We start from the raw sequence: 26,444 nt of genomic DNA, 5'->3' as shown, positions 1-26,444 counted from the left end.
CCAGTAATCCCCCACTGATCAGTCACATCACTTATCCACAGGATAAGTTTGATTTTGGGGAAATCCCTCTAAGGGTGTATTCACACCACATTTGTGCAAAACAGTTCCCGTATACGTTTTCTATGTGAAAACCGTATGGAACCGTGTTGAAAACCGAATGCCAAAAGATGCATCAGGTTGTGTCCGTTTTGCATCCTGTACGGTTTTCAGTTTTTTTCCCCCGTACCCAAAACCATAGCCTACCACGGTTTTTGGTCCGGGTGAAAAACTGTATTAAAACGTTTTGGTTGTTTTTTTAACATCGGAGTCAATGGGAACCGTATGTGCATACGGTTCCATCCGGTTTTCACCATACGGTTTTAGACTTTGAAATTCCAAGAAAAAAAACTGTGCAATCAAACAAGTGAAACTTTATTCACAATGGAGTGAAAAGTTAAAAACGTATACTTTTTTTTTCTTAAAAAACGGATGCAACCGGACATCATTTTTTAAACCGTATACGGTTTTTAACTGTATGCGGGTTAAAATTTGTACACACGTTTTGATACAGTTTAGTCCGGTTTTGAGGAATCCGTTTTTCATCAAAAACCTGATACGGGAACTGTATTGCAAAAACGTGGCGTGAATCACCCTAAGGCTGCATTCACATCTCTTTTTTGCAATACGGGTCCCGTATCCAGTTTCTGTACAAAAAACGTATGTCTCCAAACCGGACCGAAACGTATGCAACCATATATATCTCCTCACGTTTTTTAAACCGTTTGCATACGTTTTAATACGTTTTTCTTGACAAGAAAAACTGATACGGTTTTATGTTTGTCAACATTTTAAATAGTTTTTTTTATGAATTTCCAAAAAATGTTTTTGTTTTTTTTTAAACAGTATTGTGCAAACCGGATGTAACCGTACGCACATACAGTTCAATATGGTTACCATAGAACTCCATTTTAAAATTACCGTATACAGGTTGGATACGGTTTTTGGCCGGGACACAAAACCGTAGTAGACTATGGTTTGATGTTCCGTTAAAAACCGTATAAACCTCTAAGTGATGCAAAACGTACACAACCTGATGCTACGGTTGGCATTCGGTTTACAATGAAATATATATATATATATATATATATATATATATATATATATAATATGGTTTGCAATACGGTTCAATACGTTTTTTCAATGAAACCAGATACGGCAACTCTATTGCAAAAACGAGGTGTGAGTGCAGCTTAAGCCAGTTTTTCTTAACCAGGGCGCCTCCAGCTGTTGCATAACTACAACTCCCAGCATGCCCGAACAGCCTTCGGCTTTCCGGACATGCTGCGAGTTGTAGTTTTGCAACAGCCGGAGGCACCCTGGTTGGGAAACACTGCTCTAAGATATTGTTTTATGATCGCCTAGTCTGCGTGGATTTTTAATTTTTTTTAATTTTTATATTTATCTGTATATATGGATATTCGAGAGATAAAAACTGGAACAATACATTCTGTCCTTAGTAGAAGATGCAGTAAATTAGCTCCAGGCATTTTTAAAATAAAATCTGAGATTTCCCTTTGGACACTGGGAATTATAGACTTGGCTATAAAGTAATTGGTGAGTAGCATCCCCAGTTGTTTTGATGATGACTCCACTGTGTCCCTATGTGATGTAACTGTACTTAGTGGTGTCTGACAGCCTGCAGTCAGATACAATGCCTGGTTCACTATGCTGCCTGAATCCATGTCATTGTCGGCATGGATTGTGTGTCTGCGCAAGGCTCATATGGTGAAGAATCCCATACACTGATAATGATGCCGAAAGTAATGGTTTATAATGCATAATATACTTGTGTTAAGGTATGTTCTCACATGTTTTATACAGAGGGGATTTTCTGTAGTCATTTTGCATATGGTAAATCTGTACAATCTTGTACACTAATACTGTGGCAGCAGCCCCCTCCAAAATCTGCGCTTCATTGTTGCAGACAGTAAGTGCTGTCATGTTTATTACAGCTCTAAACTTTGCAAAAAAAAAAAACACAGAATACCTGTGTGTCCTAACTTCTGCTACCTAGGGCCACATTCACATTTCCTCAGTAACCTATAGTAATGGAGCGCTGTTAACACTGATCAGTGCTGTGCTATTGGACAGTATTGATCAGTGTATGCAAACTAAAGATTGAATGTTATCGCCCCCTGTGGAGACAAAAAAAGCGCCTTCCCTATTAACATTTTTAATCATCCCCTTCGCTTTGTTTATTTTATTATTATTATTTTTTATATATAAAGCGCAGCTGTCATGAACTCTGGGTGCTATAGCCTACACACAGCCTTTGTACTGTGTGCAGATGGCCTATACAGCATTGTTTTTACCCTATTTCTGCCGGCTTTCATCACCCCAAAAAATGCTTTTGATCAGTCAGATAGGCATGACACGAGGTATGTTATGCCCCGCCGCCGCTACGCGCACTGAGGAGGCAGATGGTGGCGGAAGCGTGCGCTTGCCTGTATAACACGCTGCAGCGTGCACGTTAGATGAGCTGAGGGGTGCATGCGCTGGGACCTGTGTGTCAATCACACAGTGGTCCCAGCACTGACGCAGGGGGTGGGCATGGCAGCGGCGGGGCATAGCGTACCTCGCGCCACGCCTATCCGATTTTGTGTGGCTGTGATCAAAACCATTTTTTTGGGGTGATGGAAGCTGGCAGAAGTAAGGTAAAAACAATGCTGTACACACCATCTGCACACAGTACAAAGGCTGTGTATAGGTTATAGCACCCAAAGTTCATGACGGTTGCGCTTTAAATAAAATAATGTAAACAAACATAAACCTGATATCGCCGCATGCCTAAATATTTGAATAATTAAAATAAAACATCAAAGGCATAAACATGAAGAAATGCCAAATTCCAGAATTACTGATTTTTGTATAAGTGATCAAAAAGTCAAATCTAAACAAAAATGGTAAACGGCCCCATATATGGAGAAATGTGTTATAGGGGTCAGAAGAGTACAGTAAAATGAAAACTAAAAATGGGTATGTTCACACTACAGAATCTCCACATTGGATCCACGCTATTCCGTGTTCCAGGATCGGCAGTTTGCCATAGACATTAGCGCTGTGCCATTGAGAAATGTGACTTTTCTGGTGGAATCTGACGATTGCATATACCTTGTCGAAAGTTCTGCTCTGGAACTTGTCACGTGAACTAAGCAGCAAGAGGAATCCGCACAACATTTGTGAAGTGTGAATGAGACCTTTGTGTCATACACTTTAAATGCCGCTGTTGCTATTGACCACAGCATCTAAGGGGTTATTGCCAGGGTCCCATGATGGGGAGCCAGCTTTATTGGTCCTTGATCAGTGCCCTGATTCCCAAGGCTGTTGCCAACAGACTGGGCATTGCCCAGCACAACTTGCAGCAATCCTCTAATGCACCTTTTTATATTGTGCTGTAGAAGTCCTCCAATCTGCTGCTTTTAGAACGCTATACTGTGGTTGATTAAGTGGTTAAATGTAAAGGAGAGCAGACATTTTTTATTTATATTTTAATACAAGAAAATAGGGAGCATTTCCTTTAATACAATCATTTTACTTTCTAGCCTCCTGCTGTTTTTTTGATACAGGATTTATTTTTTATGTGCATTGCATTATGGTAAGACAATGTTTTGCTGCGCTGGCTGGATTTTATATCTTGCATCTAGAGAACAGCGTTGTGTGTTGTCCCAAGGCAATAAAGTGCTCAGCAGGTGATACAAATACATGACTAAATAGCTAGAAAGATAAAGGCAGATTTTAGGTGAAAGTGAATTAAGCCCGTACATATCTGCAATAAAGCAACCTGGAGGCAAAACATTTAAAGAGAACCCATTTCTGGTACATACCGATTCTATATTCCTAGTGCTGTAGCCTCCATGCTGCTGCTGTAGAATTAAAAAATCCCAGCATGCCATGCCAGGACACATTGGGGGTTATGCTTGTGTTAACAGCAAGAGAGCCACAGGTTGTGCAACTTAAAGGGGAACTCTGGTACTAGACATCTTTTCCTCCTATCCACAGGATAGAGGATAAGTGTGTCATTGGGGGGGGGGGGGGGGGGGGGGGGGGATCTTGCTGTATCTCTGTTTCGCCCAAATACATGAATGGAGGGCACGTGTCGACCAGGTCCTCTCCCAAGGCTAGCACAGCTGGCATTCTGAACACAAATGTTCAAATCGCCTGGGTGCTGGGCCAGAAATTGTGGAGGTTCCAGCAGTCAAACCCCTCATGATCAGACATGTGGATAAGGGGATAAGTTCCCCTTTAACAACAAATCCAGTGAATGAAGTGTGTGGCATATTTAAGGGAGTTATTGATCATCATTGTTGTATTAGCTTATATACATGCATGGCTGTGAAATCTATGATCTATTTATTGACTCCAATATTGTACCCTTGTGAGGATGTTGTAGAATTTTGCACAAAGTATTGTCCCATCTGTACAACCACTTTCTATACACCTTTTTGGGGCATAGTGGGTGACTTGAGTTTAAGCGTTTTGTGATGCAATTATTTGCCATGGGGTTTTTCAAAGTCAAGTGTTTCACAATCTTAAATCTCTTGGCCGAAAGCTTAATAGTTAAAGGGGTACTCTGCCTCTAGACATCTTATCCCCTATCCAAAGGAGGAGGATAAGGTGTCTGATCGCTGGGTCCCCCTGCAATCTCCGGCATGGCACTTTAGTCATCCGATGCACGGAGCAATCTCCGCTCCGTGCCGGGCGACCACAGCAGTCACGCCCTCTCAATTTAAGTCTATGGGAGGAGGTGCCGGCCTAGAGATCGGGGTCTGGGCATGCTGGGAGTGTACTTTTGCAACATCTGTAGGACACCTGGTAGGTAAACTGTCCTGGGCACCTAACAATTCGATGTCCAGTTGAAGAAACTCTTTGAAGAATAGGAGATCTTTATTTAGTATTAGTCTTAGATTGTTTTGATTGAAAATAGATTTTGTCAAACCCAAATACATTATAGCTGCCATCAATTTATTCAGATTTCCGGCAGACATCTTGTCAGACTCTAGGGTCATTTCAGATGTCTCAAGGGAATGAAACACTTGTAAAGCAGGGTTAAAGACTAAATGAATCAATTGCCCATTCATTAGAATGACTCTAGGTGACTCTTGCTTCCTCTCTAGCCGCTACACCAACGCCTCCTCCCTGTGCCAGTCACTACACTGGTTACCAATTCAGTTCAGAATACAGTACAAAATCCTCAGTCTCACACACAAAGCTCTCCACACGGCTGCACCTCCCTACATCTCCTCTCTCATCTCTGTCTACCATCCTACACGTTCTCTCCGATCTGCTTATGATCTCACACTAACATCTTCTAGAATCCGAACTTCTCACTCCCGTCTCCAAGACTTCACTCGTGCTGCATCGGTTCTCTGGAATCCTATCCCTCAATCCCTCAGACTCAACAACAACATCCATAGTTTCAAACGTGGCCTAAAAACACATCTCTTCAGACAGGCCTATAACAGTCTCTAATTGGCCTCAACATATCCCCAACATATCCCCACCCCTCTTGTTTGAATAGTTATTGTGTAATTTTATGTCTGATACTTGTCTTTGTTTGTACCCCATAATTGTAAGCGCTGCGGAATCTGTAGGCGCTATATAAATAAAATTATTATTATTAGATATGGTCAACTGTAGTCATTCTATATATTTTTGTATAGTGTCTAAACTTGGCTGGCTTCTATCTTCTTTTTGTATTTTAGGCTGACATTTGGTCCTTGGGGATCACTGCGATTGAATTAGCTAAAGGTGAACCACCCAATTCTGATATGCATCCGATGAGGGTCTTATTTCTCATCCCTAAAAATAACCCACCCACGTTAACAGGAGACTTTAGCAAACCTTTCAAAGAGTTCATTGATGCCTGTTTAAACAAGGACCCATCCTTCGTAAGTATTCTTACTGTTACAAGAAATAACATATGAGCAAACACTGTTAGTTTATGGTTCTGCTATGATAACAATTAAGTAATATAACAAATAGAAGTAATAGAATATAAACTGCCCGCAGATGTATTGATAAACTAAGCCTATAAAAGAATAATTTTAGTAAGAGAGGGCGACATTTGAGGAATTTTGTTTTGCTTGCATAGATATTAACATTGGGGTTTGTTTTTGCAAGACACCTAAAAGTTTAGCCATATTGGTTGTGACACTTAACACACAGGCATCTTTTATGCAAAGACAGTGACTATTTACAGTGAGGCAATTTATGGTTGATAACCATGTCATCACCTCTTGTTGTCCCTTATGCAAAATTTCCACCAAAAATATGAAAAGTAAAGAAATGTTGTTTGCAATACTTTCTGCAATAACGTAGATTTGCTATTGATCTTTTTTGGTGGACCTCCCCTTTAGTTGTAGACAACCACATTTTTAGCCTGTGTTATCAAAACAAACAGTTCAGGTAATATACAAAGTCTGTATTGTTTGCTTTGTGTTCCCAACAATTGTGTAATGCTATTAATGGTCACGCCTTCTGAATTGCGAAAAGGTAAAATAAAACCCATCATGTTTTCTAGCGACCTACAGCCAAAGAACTTCTCAAGCACAAATTTATTGTGAAAAATGCCAAGCGGACATCTTACCTTACAGAGCTGATTGATAGGTATAAACGATGGAAGGCTGAGGGGCACAGCGACTCCGAATCTGATGACTCAGATACGTAAGTATTCACCCTATTCATTCTGGGTTTTAAGTGGTTCGAAATAATTTGCTGTCATGCCTATTCACTAGATATTTTGCTAATGTATCAGATGTATGTCAGAATACACCAAAGAGGAGTATTAGACCATGCTTTTTTGGTTGCGCTCGTAATTAGGTTTGTGAAACTAACGTGGCCACCAATGTTTGGTCCACTAAAGGGAATCTGTCAGCTCTATATCGAGCTCAGGTGTTGAGGTGTTACAAAGCTGCAACATGGTGACCCCACCCCTTCCTGCTTGGCATGATTTATGTGAGTAGTGCTCAGCCCTGTAAGTCAGTCAAAGCAGGGTGAAGTGATGGAGGGTGGTAACGTGTGTATCAGTCCAGCTCATTTTTGCTTTTGAGAATTGGGGCCAATACTAAAGGACAGATGAGGGTTATGGATACATTTTAAAGCAGTATGTTTGTAGAATTGCCTGCAAGTAATCGGCCCTCTAAGTATAGTTTTTTTTCCCCAACAGGGAACCCAGTAATAAGGAGAACAACTCGCATCCTGAATGGAATTTCACCACTGTTCGGAAGAAACCAGATGCAAAGAAATTGCAGAATGGCACAGTAAGTGCCTTACTATTGTAGTATAAAGCTGTATTGGGCATTATTGTGAACTTTTAGGAGAGATTTATCAAAACCTCTGCCTTACCTCTGCTTTATGATTCTGAAACAAAATGAAAGGCAGAGCTCCTTTATAGGGCAATATTGTCTGATGTATGCATGAATATGTAGGACAATAGGACCTCGCAGGATTCCAGCAAACTGCTCACATGTTAGGTTGTGTAAGAGAGATAACCACAGTAATAGCATATATACAGTGGTGCAGCTAATCCAGATGTTGGCTTGGATGTCATCCTGGCGAACGTATGCAATAGATCAAAGACGAAATCTGAAGAGCCAGGTTTGTAGCGCAATCCACCAGTCAGATACCGGTTGATGTACCATCAAGAGACTTTATTTGCCGTGCATAATGTGTTTTGAGGTATTGGAACTTCGTCAGATGTGTTTGCTTAACATCTGACAAAGAGGTTCCTATACCTCGAAACAGGTCATGTACGGCAAATAGTCTCTTGATGGTACATCAACCGGTATCTGACTGGTGGATTGCGCTACAAACCTGGCTCTTCAGTTTTCTTCTTTTATACATCTCACCTGCTTTGTGTTTAGATTTTCATAGCTTGATCCAGAGCCAGTCACCACACAATAACTTCTAATATACAGCAAGTCTATATAAAATGAATGCCGTCTAGGATTACCAGTTGATATAACAAATAACTCTTCATATTGCACTGTATGGTAAGTGCAGGCAAATAAATTAACCGATTAATTTCAGTGATTCTACCTAAAGAAGCAAAAGGACAAAATGTAGCACAAATGGCAGTCACAGAGACGGATACTGATATACCATTTGCAGCAGCAGTCGTTTCTAAGGCTGCATTCACACCTCACTTTCAGCCTACGGTTGCCGGATCCGGCTGGGGAAAACCGGGCACTCCCGTACCCGCGCTGAAATTCATTTACTTTAATGAGCCGACCGGAGTCAAATGTTGACTTCGGTCGGCTCATTTTTGACCCGTATGCGGTTTTCCGACTGGACCTAAAACCGTAGTGTACGGCTACCATATCAGCTTTCCGATCTTAAAAATATCTGGTTGTGATAGCTCAGCTGTGATTGGTTGCTGTAGGCAAATCTCTTCAGTTTTTGTCATGGACAGATTGATAAATCTCTACAAAGTAGTATTATAATTTTATACTGTATTCTCTGTTACAGGATCAAGACCTTGTTAAAACGCTGAGCTCTTTATCGGCAATAATAGCCCCCGTGTTTGCTGAGGTATGGTTATTTCAAGTCTTGTGTGTATTACAGGGAATAATAAATGGCACAGACCATGCTGCCTCATACAGGTGGGCAGACTTTAACATTTCTCCATACCAAAATTCTAATCCCAGTATTGTACTCTGCGGTGGATTTTATCTTTAAGAAAGGTGAAATAGCGTAGTAACTTGTTATTCTATTTTATAAAGTCAAGTGACTAAAAGTATGTTACAAAAGACTGAGTGACTTATGCTGTTATTAATAGGAGAAATGGTCATATATTGTCCCTATGCTTGATGGATCCCGTGCTGATACCTCTATCATCATGGCCTCTGTAAAAGTGAACTGGTCGTCTTGAAAATAGTCTAATCTACCAGATCCTGTTATAGAGCAGGAGGAGCTGAAAAGATTTATATAGTTCAGTGGGAAAAGTTTCAGGATAAATCTCTGCTCATTCTGCACTGAGCAGTCAAGTGGGCGGTGCTACAAAACTATATAGCATTCTGCTCAGCTCCTCGTACCCTATAGCATGCTGCCTGTAGAATGGATTGTATTAGCAATGTGACAGTTCCCTTTTAAACATTTGTCATGGTGCATATAGATTAGAAATAGAGCTGGGCGGTATGACCAAATATGTGTATCACGGTATTTTTGTAACTTATGGCGGTTCCACGTTATATAATGGTATTTCTTTCACCCCCCCCCAATCATGTTACCCGCTAGCACTGTTCTGCCTCCAATATACTGTATACTGTACGCCAATGGTCTCCAACCTGCAGACCTCCAGCTGTTGCAAAACTACAACTCCCAGCATGCCCAGACAGCCAACGGCTGTCCGTGCATGCTGGGAGTTGTAGTTTTGCAACAGCTGGAGGTCCGCAGGTTTGAGACCACTGCTGTATGCTGTATCCCTATGCCCGGGCTGTAAAAGATACAGAAAATAAACTTAACTCGCCTACGTTGGCCGCACGCTGGGGCGGGGGGGACAGCCGTCAGCCTATCACCGGCCGCAGCGATGCCCCACCCGGCCAGTGATAAGCTGAGCGCACTGTCATGTAAGTAGCCGGCTTCTTACATGACAGTGGGCTCAGCCTATCACTGGCCGGGGCGGGACATCGCTCCGGCCGGTGATAGGCTGACGGCTCTCAGACGTTCCCGTCCCTAGCGTAAGGCCGAAGTAGGTAAGTTAAAGTTTATTTTCTTTATCTTTTGTAACCCGGACATAGGCATACAGCGTACAGCAGTGGTCTCCAACTTGTGGACCTCCATCTGTTGCAAAACTACCACTTCCAGCATGCCTGGACAGCCATTGGCTGTCCGGGCATGCTGGGAGTTGTAGTTTTGCAACATCTGGAGGTCCGCAAGTTGACGACCACTGGCGTACAATATAGTGTTCCAGCGCCGGCGGCCGCAACAAAGATGAGGAGGGCAGTGCTTGCGGGTGACATATGTGAGTAGTACCCCGCTGGGCTGATAATTAATTGGGGGGGAGCAGAACAGCGCTGGCGGGTAACATGATTTGGGGGGAGCAGAACAGCGCCATGATTTGGCGGGTGGGAGCAGAACAGTGCTGGCGGGTCACATGATTTGGTGGGGGGAGGGGCGGGGGGGGGGGAGCAGAACAGCGCTGGCGGGTCACATATGATTAGTTCCCCAATGTGGGGACAGCACAGCGCTGGGCTGATAATTCATTCCCAAGGGGGAGGGGCCGAGCCGGTACTGCGGTATGGGAAAAATTCATATCGTGCAGCCCAAAAATTTCGGTATTCGCTATGAACCGGTATACCGCCCAGCCCTATTTATAAAGTCAAAAAAGGTTTAAAAAAATTTATAGAAACCCACTTAGTTGAAATCACCCTTATTTTTTCAAATAGAAAAGTAAACCTGTAGAAATGTCTGAACTATTAAAATGTAACTGAAACCTCATGCTATGTGGGGTAAATAAAAATACTAAATTCCAGAATTGAGGGCGTTTTTCTTTTGTCACATCCCATACCACATAAATGGAATGAAACGTGTTATAAAATGTTGAGTTTTTCTGGTCTGGTGTGTAGTATTATGGTAAAATGAAGAATGTCATTACAATGTACAATTGACCCTGCAAAAACAAAAATGGATAATATTGTTTGTAGATACGGGGGGGGGGGGGGATGAGTTATGGCTCTTAGCATGTGAGGAGAAAAAAACGAAAGCTCTAAAATTTAAATTTACCCTGTCCTTAAGGAATTAGTGTTACTGGCACCTCTAAAAAAAAATAAAAAAAAATTATATTAACATAACTAAACTTTTGGGAAAAAAAAATTGTAATATACGATAAAACAAACTTCTATGTAGTCCAAAATGGAATGCAAAAAGCAAGTTCTCGTACAGCTATGTAATGCTATGTCCAGAATGTGGAGAGGCAAAAATGAATTTCCTCCAGCCCTTGTGTCCAGTTATCTGTTCTTTCATAAAACGTGTGACATGCCTCATTGATCTGCTTAGAGCGTTTCCCCTTCAGGACCTGTTCTGCTTATATAGGAGCAGCACCGTAGGCTGTGGACCTCCTTAAAGGGAACCAATCATCAGATTTTACCCTATATAATGCTTGGCAAAGCGTTATATAGGGTAAAATTGTTGTCCTCACCATCCCCGGGGGACGCTCCTGCCCCCAGGGATGGTGAAGATATGAAATTATAAACTAGTCACTGCCGCCACCGTAAGTAGTCACCTGGGCGGGGAGCTCTTCTCACCTACTCCCGTTCTTCGGCCGGCAGCGACGCCCCCTCCGCTTGATTGATGGGCTGCGTCATTGTTCCGCTCACTGAACAGACGGAGCAGAGCGATAACGCGGCCCATCAATCAAGCGGAGGGGGCGTCACTCCCAGCCGAAGAACGGGAGTAGGTGAGAAGAGCTCCCCGCCCAGGTGACTACTTACGGCGGCGGCGGTGACTAGTTTATAACTTCATATCTTCACCATCCCTGGGGGCAGGAGCGTCCCCCGGGAATGGTGAAAATAAAGATTTTACCCTATATAACGCTTTGCCAAGCATTATATAGGGTAAAATCTGATGATTGGTTCCCTTTAATTCAATGTCTGCATGCTTCAGCTAAACCACCTTTTAGAAGGTGAGGAAAAGTGTATAACAGAACAAACGAAGCCAGTGCTCCACCAGTAGGTTGTCTCTTCTAGTGGTGCTGCTGGTTTGATGCATGTGTTTTAGCTAGCCTGAAGTTTGAGAAACATGTGACCCACTTTAGGGGTCTGTTCACACGTTCAGTATCCTTTGCAGATTTGATGCGCAGGATTTTGAAGCTGTGTTCAGTCATTTAGTTTACATTGAAATCTGCAGTATATCTACGCGGGATACTGTACGTGTGAATAGACCCTAAAGACCAAAACACTTGGCTTTTGTCATGTAATGGTTAGTCATGAGCAGTATGGGTCAAGATGCTCATTGCTTGGGTAAGAATTATAGTTGGACTTTGTAAAGAGAAAAATAAATACATTCTTAAATTCTTTGCAACCCTTTGATTGTTTTTCTTTTGCAGCTTAAACAGCAAGACAGGAACAACACAGTGAGGAAAAATGCAATTGAAGAACTTGAAAAGAGTATGAACCTGGCTGAAGCAACGTATCCTGGAATTACTGACAAGATGGTAAAGAAGCTTATGGAAAAGTTCCAAAAGTGAGTATAGTGATGTGGATTGTTTTTATGAAACATTAATGTGTTCAGAATCATGGGGAGAAGTAGTCTGTCTCCCTAGGGGCTGACTATGGAGATTTATAAAGTTTCTTCTTTAAAAAAAAAAAAGCCGAACCTTTCTGTATAGCCATAGCTTTGTATGTGTGTTAGCGCCCTCTATTGGAGAAATGTTGAATTGAGCAGATGTTTTAGAATGGCTGGTTTACTAAAGTGTGGGAGGTGTAGGAAAGAATCTGAGGGTTACAATTGCTCCCAACTACATATAAGGGGGGGAGAGAACAGTCAGTATTTGTCAGCAGCCCAATGGTAGATTTTCTGAGCACCAGCAGAGTCCATTACAGGAAGATGACTAAAGTGGGAAGACGCACAAGGTTTTTGAGTCTTACGTACCCCTGCATGCAAGAGGAATATATGCAAATAGGTCAGATGCTTACCATACAAAGTCACAGAATTAAAGCTGCAATACAGGAGTATTCATTGCTAACTCCATTAAAATGGTTTGTTTACACTTTAATTCTATGGTGTTTTTTTTAATAGTATTTTTTTATCTTTTTTACACATTGATTTGATTTATATTCCAGGTTTTCTGTCGGTGACTCCTAAGTATCATGTTAGGACCATGACATCGCTGTAAAAATGAAATGGGAGAGGGACATCCACCAAAAGTACTTCACGCCTGGCCGTGCTTAGCATTTTCAGCTCCTTGTGCCTTTTGGGTCTTCGCAAAACACATCCATGACCATGATTGACAGTTTTGGAAGGAAAACAAACTCCTTATTTTTTTTTTTTCTCCCTTTTATTTTCTCCTCTTTTTTTTTTTTTTTTTTTTTTTTGTTGTTATATACATATATATATATATTTTTGTTTTGTGATGGTGTAAATGGTTTTTATATTTTCTGGAAATTATTTTGTAAAGACTGAAGACTTTTACTACTTTAATCCTTTGTTAAATCTTATACATGTTGATATGCTGTTTTTGCTGTTGGGTAACAGTTGCTAAGTTAGTAACCTGTGCAAGTGATGACAGTATGTTTGTGGTGGTTGTGTTGCACTGTACACTGAAATCTACTGGTCCCTTTTCCTTTTCTTTTCTTTCTTTTTTTTTTATTTTTTTTGTTTGACTTAACATTTGCCATGTCCTTGGTAATGTATAGGAATGTGCAGTAGCTACATTATGTGACATGGAGGATTTCTGCTCCATGGAGGCACAATGGACCTTCTACACAGCAAGCATTAGCTTATAACACTGCAGTTTCTCCTGTAGATGAGCACTAGTCCATGCCGTGAAAGACAAATGGGCCGTGAAGCCCCATAGAGATCCGTGTCATGGTCATTCCTGCCTATGATAGAACAAGTAGCACTTAAGGTGTACTTGTCTCCTGAAAATAGTGGAAGCCGCCCGTGTAAGAATGCAGCCTGATCTATTACTAGAGACCAGTACTCATGAGCTCAGCTTGTGTGGAAGTACATCAGTGCTATCACTGGTCCATAGCTAGTTGATTTATTTTTCTTTTCCTTATTTAGGATCTATTCACACGTACAGTATTCTGGGCAGATTTGATGCGCAGTATTTTATGATGCAGATTTCAATGTGAACTGAACACAGCTTGAAATCTGCGCAGTATACTGTACGTGTGAATAGACCCTTAAAGGAGTAGTCCAGTAGTGAACAAGTGGTGAACAACTTATCCCCTATCCTAAGGATAGGGGATAAGTTGCAGATCGCGGGGGGTCCGACCGCTGGGGCCCCCTGCGATCTCCTGTACGGGGCCCCGGCAGCCCGCTCCAAGGGGGCATGTCGACCCTCCGCACGAAGCGGCGGCCGACACGCCCCCTCAATACAACTCTATGGCAGAGCCGAAGCGCTGCCTTCGGCAATCTCCGGCTCTGCCATAGCGATGTATTGAGGGGGCGTTTCAGACGCCGCTTGGTGCGGGGGTCGACACCCGCTATCTGGCCGAAGAGCCTGGCCCCCGTACAGAGAGATCACAGGGGGCCCCAGCAGTCGGACCCCCTGCAATCTCAAACTTATCCCCTATCATTAGGATAGGGGATAAGTTGTTCACCACTGGACTACCCCTTTAATATTTGCATTAGCTAACAGTGAATCTCCACCTTTTTTTTGTAATTTTTAGGTAAAGTTTTACAGTTGATGCATTGATTTTTGATACAGTGCACCATACCCCCCTACATCGTCAAAGTTTTAGAAAACATGCCAACTACCTGCATGCCACTAGGTAAAGCATATCTTACTGCATATGGTGTTTAAGGGATTACCCATGGTCCATAGGATATGAGAAAATTAGCTAATCAGTGGAAGTCTGACTGACCTATTGAGGACATAGGTCAATTGTCCCTTGCCCTAAGTAAGTGGAGTGGCAACATGCATGCTCCACCGATATGTCATTCGTTTTCTATGGGACTTCTGTACTAGGCTAAGTTCAACGCTTGGCAAGGTTTGGACGTCTCATAGACAGTGAATGGAGCAGCAGTGAAGTATATGTGCCCTGCTCTTCCTTTTACTCAGTGTACAGTTGACCTCTGTTTTTCTGATCGGTTGAGGCAGTGTTTCCCAACCAGGGTGCCTCCAGGTTGTCCAGGCATGCTGGGAGTTGTAGTTTTGCAACATCTGAAGGCACCCTGGTTAGGAAACACTGGGTTGAGGTTTCAGCTAGTGAGTTCGGCCAAGCCTGACAGTTCTACTGTTGCATAAATTAGTTCAGTCTTCAAAGGCTTAGGTTGCCTGGAAAAGTCTGGGATGACACGCTTTAGGTCGTCTTGGACTGCATCCATCTTTACCAGGCACCCGGAGCACTTTAAACACTGAACTCCTTTATGCACACTAAAGCAGTCAATGGCAGAACAGCCAGGTTCGGGTTTGGCCAAACATACTGTAAATTTGCTCAGCACTAGTCCCAGCAGGTGGACACAACTGATAAGAACTTATCACTTATCCTGTGGACAGGACATAACTATCTGATCTTGGGACAACCTGTTTAAAGGGGTACTCCGCTGGAAAGCATTTTATTTTGAATCAACTGGTGCCAGAAAGTTAAACAGATTTGTAAATTACTTCTATTTAAAAATCTTAATCCTTCCAGTAGTTATCAGCTGCTGTATGATCCACAGGAAGTTCTTTTCTTTTCGAATTTCCTTTGTCTGACCACAGTGCTCTCTGCTGACACTTCTGTCCATTTCAGGAACTGTCCAGAGCAGGATAGGTTTCCTATGGGAATTTGCTTCTACTCTGGACAGTTTCTAAAATGGACAGAGGTGTCAGCAGAGAGCACTGTGGTCAGACAGAAAGGAAATTCAAAAAGAAAATAACTTTCTTTGGCGTATACGGCAGCTAAGTACTGGAAGGATCAGGATTTTTAAATACCGTATATACTCGAGTATAAGCCGACCCGAGTATAAGCCGAGACCCCTAATTTCAACCCAAAATCCCAGGAAAAGTTATTGACTCGAGTATAAGCCTAGGGTGGGAAATACCTCATCCCCCCTGTCATCATCCAGACCCGTCATTAACATCCTCATCATCATCCCCTTATCATCCCACACATCCCCCCTTCATCATCCCCTTATCATCCCACACATCCCCCCTTCATCATCCCCTTGTCATCCCACACATCCCCCCTTCATCATCCCCTTGTAATCATCCCACACATCCCCCCTTCATCATCCCCTTATCATCCCCACCCCCCTTCATCATCCCCACACCCCCCCCCCTTCATCATCCCCACACCCCCCCCCCCCCCCTTCATCATCCTCTTCTCATCATTCGCCCTCAGTGGTCTTCAACCTGCGGACCTCCAGAGGTTTCAAAACTACAACTCCCAGCAAGCCCGGGCAGCCATCGGCTGTCCGGGCTTGCTGGGAGTTGTAGTTTTGAAACCTCCGGAGGTCCGCAGGTTGAAGACCACTGCAGCCTTCAACATCATCCAGCCCCCTCTCACCCCCCTTTAGTTCTGTACAGTACTCACCTCCGCTCGGCGCTGGTCCGGTCCTGCAGGGCTGTCCGGAGAGGAGGTGGTCCGGGCTGCTATCTTCACCGGGGGCGCCTCTTCTCCGCGCTTCCGGCCCGGAATAGAGGCGTTGCCTTGACAATGACGCAGAAGTACGTTGGCAATGAACGCACCTCTGCGTCGTTGTCACGGCAACGTGACTATTCTGAGGCCGGGCCCGAAGCGCTTAGAAGAGGCCTCCCCGGTGAAGATAGCAGCCCGGAACCACTATCCCACCGGACCACCTCCTCTCCGGACAGTCCTGCAGGACCGGACCAGCGCCGAGCGGAGGTGAGTATTCAGAACTAAAGGGGGTGAGAGGGGGCTGGATGATGTTGAAGGCCGCAGTGGTCTTCAACCTGCGGACCTCCGGAGGTTTCAAAACTACAACTCCCAGCAAGCCCGGACAGCCGATGGCTGCCCGGGCTTGCTGGGAGATGTTGTTTTGAAACCTCTGGAAGTCCGCAGGTTGAAGACCACTGCGGGTGGGGGAGTTCACTCGAGTATAAGCCGAGGGGGGTGTTTTCAGCACGAAAAATCGTGCTGAAAAACTCGGCTTATACTCGAGTATATATGGTAGAAGTAATTTACAAATCTGTTTAACTTTCTGGCACCAGTTGATTTAGATTTTTTTTTTTTTTTCCAGTGGAGTACCCCTTTTAATGTATTCAGTTTGCTCCTGAATTCCCCTAGTGGTTGCTGCAGGCAGCTAAAATTTATATTTTTCAGCTTCCAAGGGTTTTGGAGCTCTAAATTGGTCAATTCTTTTTCTACACATACTTTTGAGCCGAAAAACTATAAAAATAATTTAAAGGAGTACTCCGCTGGAAAACATTTTTTTAAAGTCAACTGGTGCCAGAAAGTTAAATAGCTATGTAAATTACTTTAATTTAAAAAAATCTTAATTCTTCCAGTATTTATCGGCTGCTCTATGCTCCACAGGAAGTTCTTTTCTTTTTGTATTTCCTTTCTGTCTGACCACAGTGCTCTCTACTGACACCTCTGTCCATGTCAGGAACTGTCCAGAGCAGGAGAGATTTGCTATTGGGATCTGCTCCTACTCAGGACAGTTCCTGACATGGACAGAGGTGTCAGCAGAGAGCACTGTGGTCAGACAGAAAGATTTTTTGTAATAGAAGCAATTTACAAATCTGTTTAACTTTGTCATCAGTTGATTTAAAAAGATGTTTTAGTACCCCTTTAAGGGTGGACATTCACTTTAACAAATGGCTGGTTCCACTGTGTGCACGTTGCAGGTACATTTTTAATAAAACAAAAACATATCACAGCACTGCTGAAAAAGAGTAACTCTGCCGTGTTATATGTCCAGTAAATGTTGTTTAATTTCTCTACTTGCTGGAAATGTTCTCATCCATGCCCTTAAAGGCTTAAAATGTGGATGTAAATCTGCTGCTCGGTATGTCCCCCCCCCCCCCCCTTCCTCCACACTCTAGTGCTCTTAAAGGGTCTCTCCATAATTGGCTGTTATGTCATTCAGATGTCCTGAAGGTCAGAATCGGGTTTCAGAGGTCGTAGATGTTGGACCACAAACCTTTCTAAGAAAATAAGTAGGTCCTAATTCTAACCCATTCTGTTGGTATTTGTGAAGAGGGGCCATACGGTCCCTTTATTAAAATGTATAGCGTTGGAGTACCAACGATGGAAAGTTGTCTTTAAAGGAGTACTCCGGTGGAAAACTTTTTTTTTTTTTTAAATGAACTGGTGCCAGAAAGTTAAACAGATTTGTAAATTACTTTCAGTACTTTTTAGCTGCTGTTTGCTACAGAGGAAAATCTTTATTTTTTGAATTTCTTTTTTGTGTTGTCCACAGTGCTCTCTGCTGACACCTGATGCCCGTATCAGGAACTGTCCAGAGCAGGAGAAAATTCCTATAGCAAACCTATGCTGCTCTGGACAGTTCCTGACACGGACAGAGGTGTCAGCAGAGAGCACTGTGGACAACACAAGAGAGAAATTCAAAGAGTAAAGAATTTCCTCTGTAGCATACAGCCGCTAAAAAGTACTAAAGCGATTAAAAATGTTTTAATAGAAGTAATTTACAAATCTGTATAACTTTCTGGCACCAGTGCATTTAAAAAAAAAAAAAAAGGTTTCCACTGGAGTAACCCTTTAAGTGTTTTTCTTTCCCTCCAACCTAGTGTTTCCCAACCAGGGTGCCTCCGGCTTTTGCAAAACTACAACTCCCAGCATGCCCGGACAGCCAACGGCTGTCCGGGCATGCTGGGAGTTGTAGTTTTGCAACAGCCGGAGGCACCCTGGTTGGGAAACACTGCTCCAACCTATTGTTGTTCTGGTTTGATCTCCAGCACAACACAGCAGCAGTATCCCAGGGGACTTGGCTCAGACTTGACATAACGCTCTTTCGTGTGTAAAGGTTTTTCATGCAGCTTTTGTTTTCTTCAAGGAGAATTGAAGCAATATATTTTCCTTTTCTGTTTAGGAGAAGTAGGCAGAGTATGTCTAACATTAGTTAATTTTTTCACTCTAGAAAATGCCTGTGTAGCATTGAAGCAATGTGATGTAGGCTTTTTTTTTTTTTTTTTTCTCTTCCCCTCTTGTTAAAGTAGACTTGTTGAAAGAAAGTAATGTAACCTAAAAGTACCACGTGAAACCCTAAAAGCCCGCTCCACCTGCACAGGCAAAGTACAGAGACAATGGTTTGCACCAGCATCCCCAAACATTAAGATCTCCAATGTAATATATTCCTTTTTTTTATTTTATTTTTTATTTTATTTTTTTCCTCCAGACCTATCATGCATAAAGCACCATGATGTATTTATACTCCTGTGAAAGTGTATTTTAAATCTGTATTTACCATTTAATATACAAGTAACTAAGTTATAGAGATTCTTTCACACACACGACCAGGGAAAATACTTGATGGCAGTATAAAAAGAAAAAAAAACAAAAAAACACTTTCCAAACAACCGGCAGAACTGTAAATGAAAGAGTATATTTATGGTACTGCTTGATGGGATGTCCTTCTGTCATCCCATGTACATATATACATATATATATATATATATATATATATTGCTTCCGCATGTACTTCAACGTTTCTGTTTCTTTGAAGGTGGTGTAATTATAATATTATAATATGTGGGTATATTGCTATATTATAATATTATGATCTCTTAGTGTGCGTTTTATGATATGAGCCGCCCAGATTTTGTTTTTCTTTCTATGTTGAAGGGGCTCATACCCACATGTGCCAGAGACATCGGCCTGCACAATCCTCCTCCTCCTCCTCCGTTGGGTACGGCCAGTCTCTCACGCACCATACAGACTATCTGCCAAATCTATAAAATGTAACCGGTGCGTGACTGACACATTTTATCCAATTGCCATTGCAGTGTTTTTGGATTTTATAAGGAAATAGACAGTGGTTGTTTAAGGGGATGTGACCGCCAGTATCTGATGCAAATGAGCATGCTGCAGTGTCAAGTAATTGTTTTATAGCAACCCATAGGGATGATGCAGCTGGCAGCGTACATACTACTTTTGCTGTGAAGAACTGGCAGCGCAATGTCTTAATAGCCACTTGCAACCTTTTTTTTTTAGTTTTTTATGCCAATTATGCCATGCGGCCTTGTCCTATAATATGTAGCGTAAGCCTTATTCTGATCAGGTGCTGGGACCATTGCCTTGTGTATGTATATATATATATATATATATATATATGTATATATATGTATGTATATATATATATGTGTGTATATATATATATATATATATATATATATATATATATATATATATATATATATATATATATATATATATATATATATATATATATATATATATATGGTCAGACTGCAATAGGCCCACATGCAGTGTTGATCTAGACCTCTGGGTGCATATATGTGCATGCAAAGAGAAATGGTGTATTCTGTAGTAGCCAGTAAGCGTTGTCCTTCTTGTTTTAACAAAAAAAAAAAAACATGTCTGGCTTCAAACAGATTACAGTACTCCATAACTCATGCATCACTTTACCACAATCCCGGTTGATCAGATGGACTTTGATGCAGAAATGACAGCCACATAAATAAAATATATACAAGATATATATATTTTATTATATTGCTTTAAATTGCAGCATGCTTATTTCCACTGCAGGGTAGATAGATGCCCCCCAACATAAATCCTGCTTTAAGGGGACACTTGAAAACTGGCTATATTACTGGCTAATGCCAAGGAATGAGCAACATTTTCAGTTGTGCCTACACAATTTGAGTTCTTTTAATTTTCTTGTTCTTGTTTTTAATTTTAAGGAACAGTTTTTTTTTTGTTTGTTTTTGCTCTCTAACTAAACTCACTTCAAATTTATATCTTGAGAGTCTGAAAATAGTTTTTGAAAACAATGTTATCGTTAAAAAATAAAATATTTTTATAAATATATAAGCAGTAAAAGTTGTAAATATGGTCAATCAGAAAGCTTTATAAGAACTTCACAAATAGAAATAAAAAAATGGACAAAAAAAAGTGGTACCCATATATCCTTCGTAGTTATTACTCTTGTAAATCTGTTAATAGAGTAAGCTTATTTCAATATTTCAGGGGATTTTAAATGGTTTAAGAATAAATATTTAAATTCTGATCATGTTTGTCTTTATTTTCTGTGTAAAATGATTAGGCCACGTTTAGACATGGCAGATTTGATGCAGAGTTTCGATGAAAATTTTATTAAAATAAAAATCAAAATTACAGTAAATATGAATTAACTGTAGTTGATTTTTCTACTGCTGATTAGAGGGTGTGCAGTGGATCTATCTAGATCTGGCTTTAGGGTTGGGCTCACACGTACTGTATACACAATGTAATTCACATTGCACAAAAACGGGAAATACTGTTTATTCTCCTATAAGCAGACACACAAGGCTACCCAACGGCAGCACTGTGTGTGCAGTGTGGTAGGTGGACCTAAACAGCACATTGGTGGGCTGACTCGGACTACAAACCTCACTACCACGGGGTAGCCCTGTGTGTCTGCACATAGAATATTGCACAGTATGAAATACGCTGCATATATGTGATGTGCGACCCTACCCTAAGGGTCTATTCACATGTACACTAACCTGCTCATACTTGATATACAAGATTTAAGATTGCAGATGTAAACTTAAAGGAAAACTGTCAGTTTGCTCACCCCGCACTAACCAGCGGTACTGGCTGGTAGTGCGGGACACTGATCAGTTTGATGCCTACCGTGCCCGAATCCACCCCGCCGTTCGGCCGAAATCTTCGATTTTCTGTATATGCTACTTAGGTGCTAAATGGCACAGTTCGGAGTTACTGGCACTCTAATGTCAGTGCCGCTCATCCGCAGCGCTGGCCAGCTCCTCAATATTCCTCCCCTCCCTCCACAAATGCCAAAAGCCTGACTTTTAGCGCTTCCAGTAGGAGGTGACAGCTTCCGGCTTGCATGTAATCGTTTCCAGCGCCTCAGTCGGTGTGAGTTGGCATTTTGCAACCTCACACCGGCATCTCCTTCATTTAAAGCGCAGGAGGCCGGCAACTTAACCATTTAAAGTGCAGCGGATGGCAACTTAACCTTTTAAAGCACAGCGGCCGGCTTCTCATTCATTTAAAGTGCGGGGGGGGGAGGAATACCCTTAAATACCGTGGAACCGCCATAACTTTCAAAAATACTGATAAGCATTTTTGGTCATACTGCCCAGCACTGCACTGCATTGTAGTGTAGCTTTAAAGAGTACCTGTCCTTTGGAAAAAGTTTTGACTTGTCCTAGTGACAGGTCAAAGGTTTTTTTAAATGTGCACAATTAAGTCATATTCACACTGTTATTTTTATTTAGTTGTAGATTAACCCCTTGGGGATGGAGCCCATTTTGAGCCGAAGGATGGGAGCATTTTTTGCAAATCTGACCTGTCACTTTATGCATTAATAACTCTGGGATATTTTTACTTATAAATGTGATTCAGAGATTTTTTTCGTGACCTATTCTGCTTAATGTTAGTGGTAAATTTTCATCAATACTTGCTACATTTCTTGGTAAAAAAAATTCCCAAATTTCAGAGAAATTTAGAAAATGTAGCATTTTTCTAAATTTGAAACTCTGCTTGTAAGAAAATGGACATGCCGAACAAATTATATATTGATTCACATATACAATGTCTACTTTATGTTGACATCATAAAGTTGACATGTTTTTAGTTTTTGAAGACATTAGAGGGCTTCAAATTATAGCAGCAATTTACCAGTTTTTCACAAAAATTTCAAAATCAGAATTTTTCAAGGACCAGTTCAGTTTTGAAGGGAATTTGAGGGTCTTTATGTTAGAGATTCCCTATAATGGATCCCATTATGAAAACTGCACCCATCAAAGTATTCAAAATTACATTCAGAAAGTTTAACACTTTAGGTGCAGCAAAGTGAGGGAGAAAATTCTAAATCTAAATTTTTTACACTAACATGTTATTGTAGACCCATTTTTTCTTTTTTACAAGGGGTAAAAGGTGAAAAAGCCACCAAAATTTGTAATTTAATTTTCTCTCAAGTAAGGAAATACCTCATATGTGGATGTAATGTGCAGTGTGGGTGCACTACAGGGCTCAGAAGAGAAGGAGCAACAATTGGGTTTTGGAGAGTGAATTTTGCTCACATGGCACACTATTTTGGAAACACCCCTCAAGGAATGTAACAAGGGGTAATGTGAGCCTTAGTACCCCACAGATGATTGACAAACTTTCGTTAAAGTGGGACATGAAAATGAAAAATAAGATTTTTTTTCCCCCAAAATAAAATGCTGGTGTTACCCCAAATTTTTCATTTTCACAAGGCATAGGAGAAAATGCCCCCCAAAAGTTGTAACCCCATTTCTCTCAAATACCTCATATGTGGATGTAAAGTGCTCTGTGGGTGCACTAGAGGGATCAGAAGGAAAGGAGCGACCTTGGCCTTTTGAAGAGCGGATATTGCTGAAATGGTTTTTGGGTGACATGTCGCATTTATGAAGCCCCCATGGTGCCTCAACAGCAAGAAGAAAAAAAAACACATGGCACGCTATGTGGGAAACACACCTCAAGGAACGTAACAAGGGGTACAGTGAGCCTTAACACCCCACAGGTGATTGACGAACTTTCGTTAAAATGGGATGTGAAAATGAAAAAAAGTGGTGGTTTCCAAAATGGGGTCACATGTCGGGTGGGTCCACTGTTCTGGCAGCACGGGGGCTTTAAATGCACATGGCCTTTAATTCCAGCCAAATTCTCTCCAAAATTTTGCTCCTTTTCTTCTGAGCATTGTAGTGCGCCCGCAGAGCACTTTACATCCACATATGGGGTATTTCCATACTTCGAAGAAATGGGGAAACTAATTTTGGGGGGCTTTTTCTCTTACTACTACTGAAAATGACAAATTTGGGGTAACACCAGCATTTCAAATTTTTCATTTTCACGTCCAACTTTAACGAAAATATGTCAAAGACCTGTGGGGTGAGAAGGATCACCGTACCCCTTGTTACATTCCTTGAGGGGTGTAGTTTCCAAAATGGGGTGACATCTGGGTGTTTTCCTTTTTGCTTTCATGTCAGAACCGCTGTAATGATCAGCCACCCCTGTGCAAATCACGAATTTAGGTCTCAAATGTACATAGTGCACTCTCACTCCTGAGCCCTGTTGTGTGCCCGCAAAATACTTTACGTCCACATATGGGGTATTTCCGTACTCAGGAGAAATTGCGTTACAAATTTTGGGGGTCTTTTTCTCCTTTTACCTCTTGTGAAAATGGAAAGTATGGGGCAACACCAGCATGTTAGTGTAAAAAATTTGGGGTAGCCCCTAACTTTTCCTTTTCATAAGGGGTAAAAGGAGAAAAAGTCCCCCAAAATTTGTAACTCAATTTCTCCCGAGTGCGGAAATACCCCAAATGTGGCACTAAACTGTTGTCTTGAAATACGACAGGGCTCTGGAGTGAGAGAGCGCCATGCGAATTTTAGACCTAAATTAGGGATTTGCATAGGGGCGGACCCTGATGCAAGCATGGCATTTGCCTCCTCCACCAAAAATATCCTACGGCAGTGTTTCTCACAGGGTGCCTCCAGCTGTTGCAAATACTCCAAGCATGCCAGAACAGTCAATGGCTGTCAAGCAATGCTGGGAGTTGTTGTGCAACACTTTACGAAACACTGCCGTACGAGACGTATTTTTTTTATTGGGAGGGGGGGCAGTGTAAGGGTGTGTATATGTAGTGTTTTATCCTTATGTGGTAGTGTAGTGTTTTAGGGTACATTCACACGGGTGGGGGTTCACAGCAAATTTCCTACTGGGAGTTTGAGGTGCTGTGGAAAATTTGACACAGCTCAAACTTGCAGAAGGAAACCCACTGTAAATCCCCACCTGTGTGAATGTACTCTGTACATTCACATGGGGTGGGGAGGATGCCTCCAGCTGTTGCAAAACTACAACTCCCAGTATGTACTGACAGACCGTGCATGCTGGGAGTTGTGGTTTTACCACAGCTGTAGGCACAGTGGTGAGGAAACAGTTACTTAACACTGTTTCCCCACCAGGGTGCCTCTAGCTGTTGCAAAACTACAACTCCCAACATGCACGGTCTGTCAGTACATACTGGGAGTTGTAGTTTTGCCACAGCTCAAGGCACGGGTTTGGAAACACGGAGTTAGGAAACACTCTAGCTCAGTGATTCCCAACCAGTGTGCCTACAGCTGTTGCAAAACTACTCCCAGGATGCACTGACAGGCAAAAGGCATGCTGAGAGCTGTAGTTATGCAACAACTACAGAACAACAGTTTGGAGACCACTGTGTAGTGGTCTCCAAACTGTGGCCCTCCAGATGTTGCAAATCTACAACTCCAAGCATGCTGGGCATTGCGGCAACATCTGAAGGGCCAGATGTTGCAGTACTACACCGTCCAGCATTCCTGACTGTCCGGGCATGCTGGGAATTGGAGTTTTGCAACATCTGGAGGGCTACAGTTTGGAGACCACAGTATAGTGGTCTCCAAACTGTGGTACTCCAGATGTTGCAGGTCTGGACATGCTGAGTTGTAGTTATGCAACATCTGGAGTACCACAGTTTGGAGACCACTACTACAACTTCGAGAAGGCCACAGTGAAGATTACCATAGATCTTCACTGCAGCCTCCTCCGTCTGTGCCGTTGCCCGCCATCCATCTATGCATGCTTCCCAGTAAACTGATAGTTTCCCCCGCCCCCCCTCATCCCACTTCTTAAACATCCCACCCCCACTCTGCCTGGACTTCCATCGGTGGGCAGAGCTGGGGAAATTAACTTTCACCTGCCCTGCCCCGCCCCCAACTGCCATTGGTCGGTCAGTCCCGGCCAATGGCAGGGGATAGGAGGAGGTGGCTCCGATCACGCTTATTTTCCAGGCGATTGGGTCACCAGAGACCCGATCAGCCCGGATAAAACGTGATTTGCCGGTCAGAATTGATATGGGGGTGTTTTGGGACCCCCCTAGGCATTGTCACGGGATGCCTGCAGAATGATTTCAGCAGGCATCCCGTAGCGGTTACCGCTGAAGATTTATGATCCTGTTTAGCCTATTATCATGCATTGTTGATACCATTGAGTTGTAGCTAGTTGTCTTTATCTTTTTGTCTTTATTACAAGCGAACCCTGGATTTGTGACCCTCCTTCAGAATTTAGTTACTATAACTTAAGTTTTCTATGACAAGTTCTAGCAGAAAGTTTTAGTCTCACTGCTCTTACAGTAAAGAATCTCCTTCTGTGGTGTAAAACACACAAATATAAACTGGTATATGGTTATCTATTTTTATAGACAAGCTGTGCAAGAATGGATAACCCTGTTTAAGCCATATTCAAAATATGGCAGACATCTTATATGCTGCCCTGCTCAATTCAACGTCAGTATTTCTAAAGTGAAGGTAGGTGTGTGTATACATCAATATGGTTGGGAATTTGCCAGAAAAGCAATAGTGTGCATGAGGTCAATGCAAATTTTATTTATTCTACTTTTCCTACAGGTATTCTTCTCTACAGGTGATGTAAAAGATGGTCTTCATCTTCAGCAGTTGTGTTAAAAATGCTCTCATGCCCCCTGCAGAAAATGCCCTCTAAGCTAGTCAGAGGAAACCGTAAGCAGCAGGGACCGAATAAAAGTGTTGTGGATCAGGGCAGGTGAGAGAATTTAAATAAGATGAAGATAGTTTAAATAGG

At 42.1% G+C, this 26,444-nt stretch overlaps 1 protein-coding gene across 2 annotated transcripts in view; it reads left to right on the top strand.

The window, feature by feature from the left end:
* STK26 (serine/threonine kinase 26) overlaps window positions 1–14,000 on the top strand; it is a 106,268-nt gene extending 92,268 nt beyond the window's left edge. The window contains exons 6-11 of one of the 2 annotated variants that reach the window (XM_056537949.1): window positions 5,742–5,927; window positions 6,560–6,702; window positions 7,205–7,298; window positions 8,506–8,568; window positions 12,083–12,219; window positions 12,819–14,000. In XM_056537949.1, the coding sequence (XP_056393924.1) occupies window positions 5,742–5,927; window positions 6,560–6,702; window positions 7,205–7,298; window positions 8,506–8,568; window positions 12,083–12,219; window positions 12,819–12,840 (645 nt within the window). In that variant the 3' untranslated portion in view covers window positions 12,841–14,000. The remainder of the gene's footprint in view (window positions 1–5,741; window positions 5,928–6,559; window positions 6,703–7,204; window positions 7,299–8,505; window positions 8,569–12,082; window positions 12,220–12,818) is intronic. The other variant, XM_056537950.1, reaches the window with a different exon arrangement.
* Window positions 14,001–26,444: the final 12,444 nt, after the last annotated feature.

This window comes from Hyla sarda, chromosome 9 (assembly GCF_029499605.1).
Source record: "Hyla sarda isolate aHylSar1 chromosome 9, aHylSar1.hap1, whole genome shotgun sequence".
NCBI classification, from domain to species: domain Eukaryota; kingdom Metazoa; phylum Chordata; class Amphibia; order Anura; family Hylidae; genus Hyla; species Hyla sarda.
This window is presented reverse-complemented; position numbering and strand designations above follow the sequence as displayed.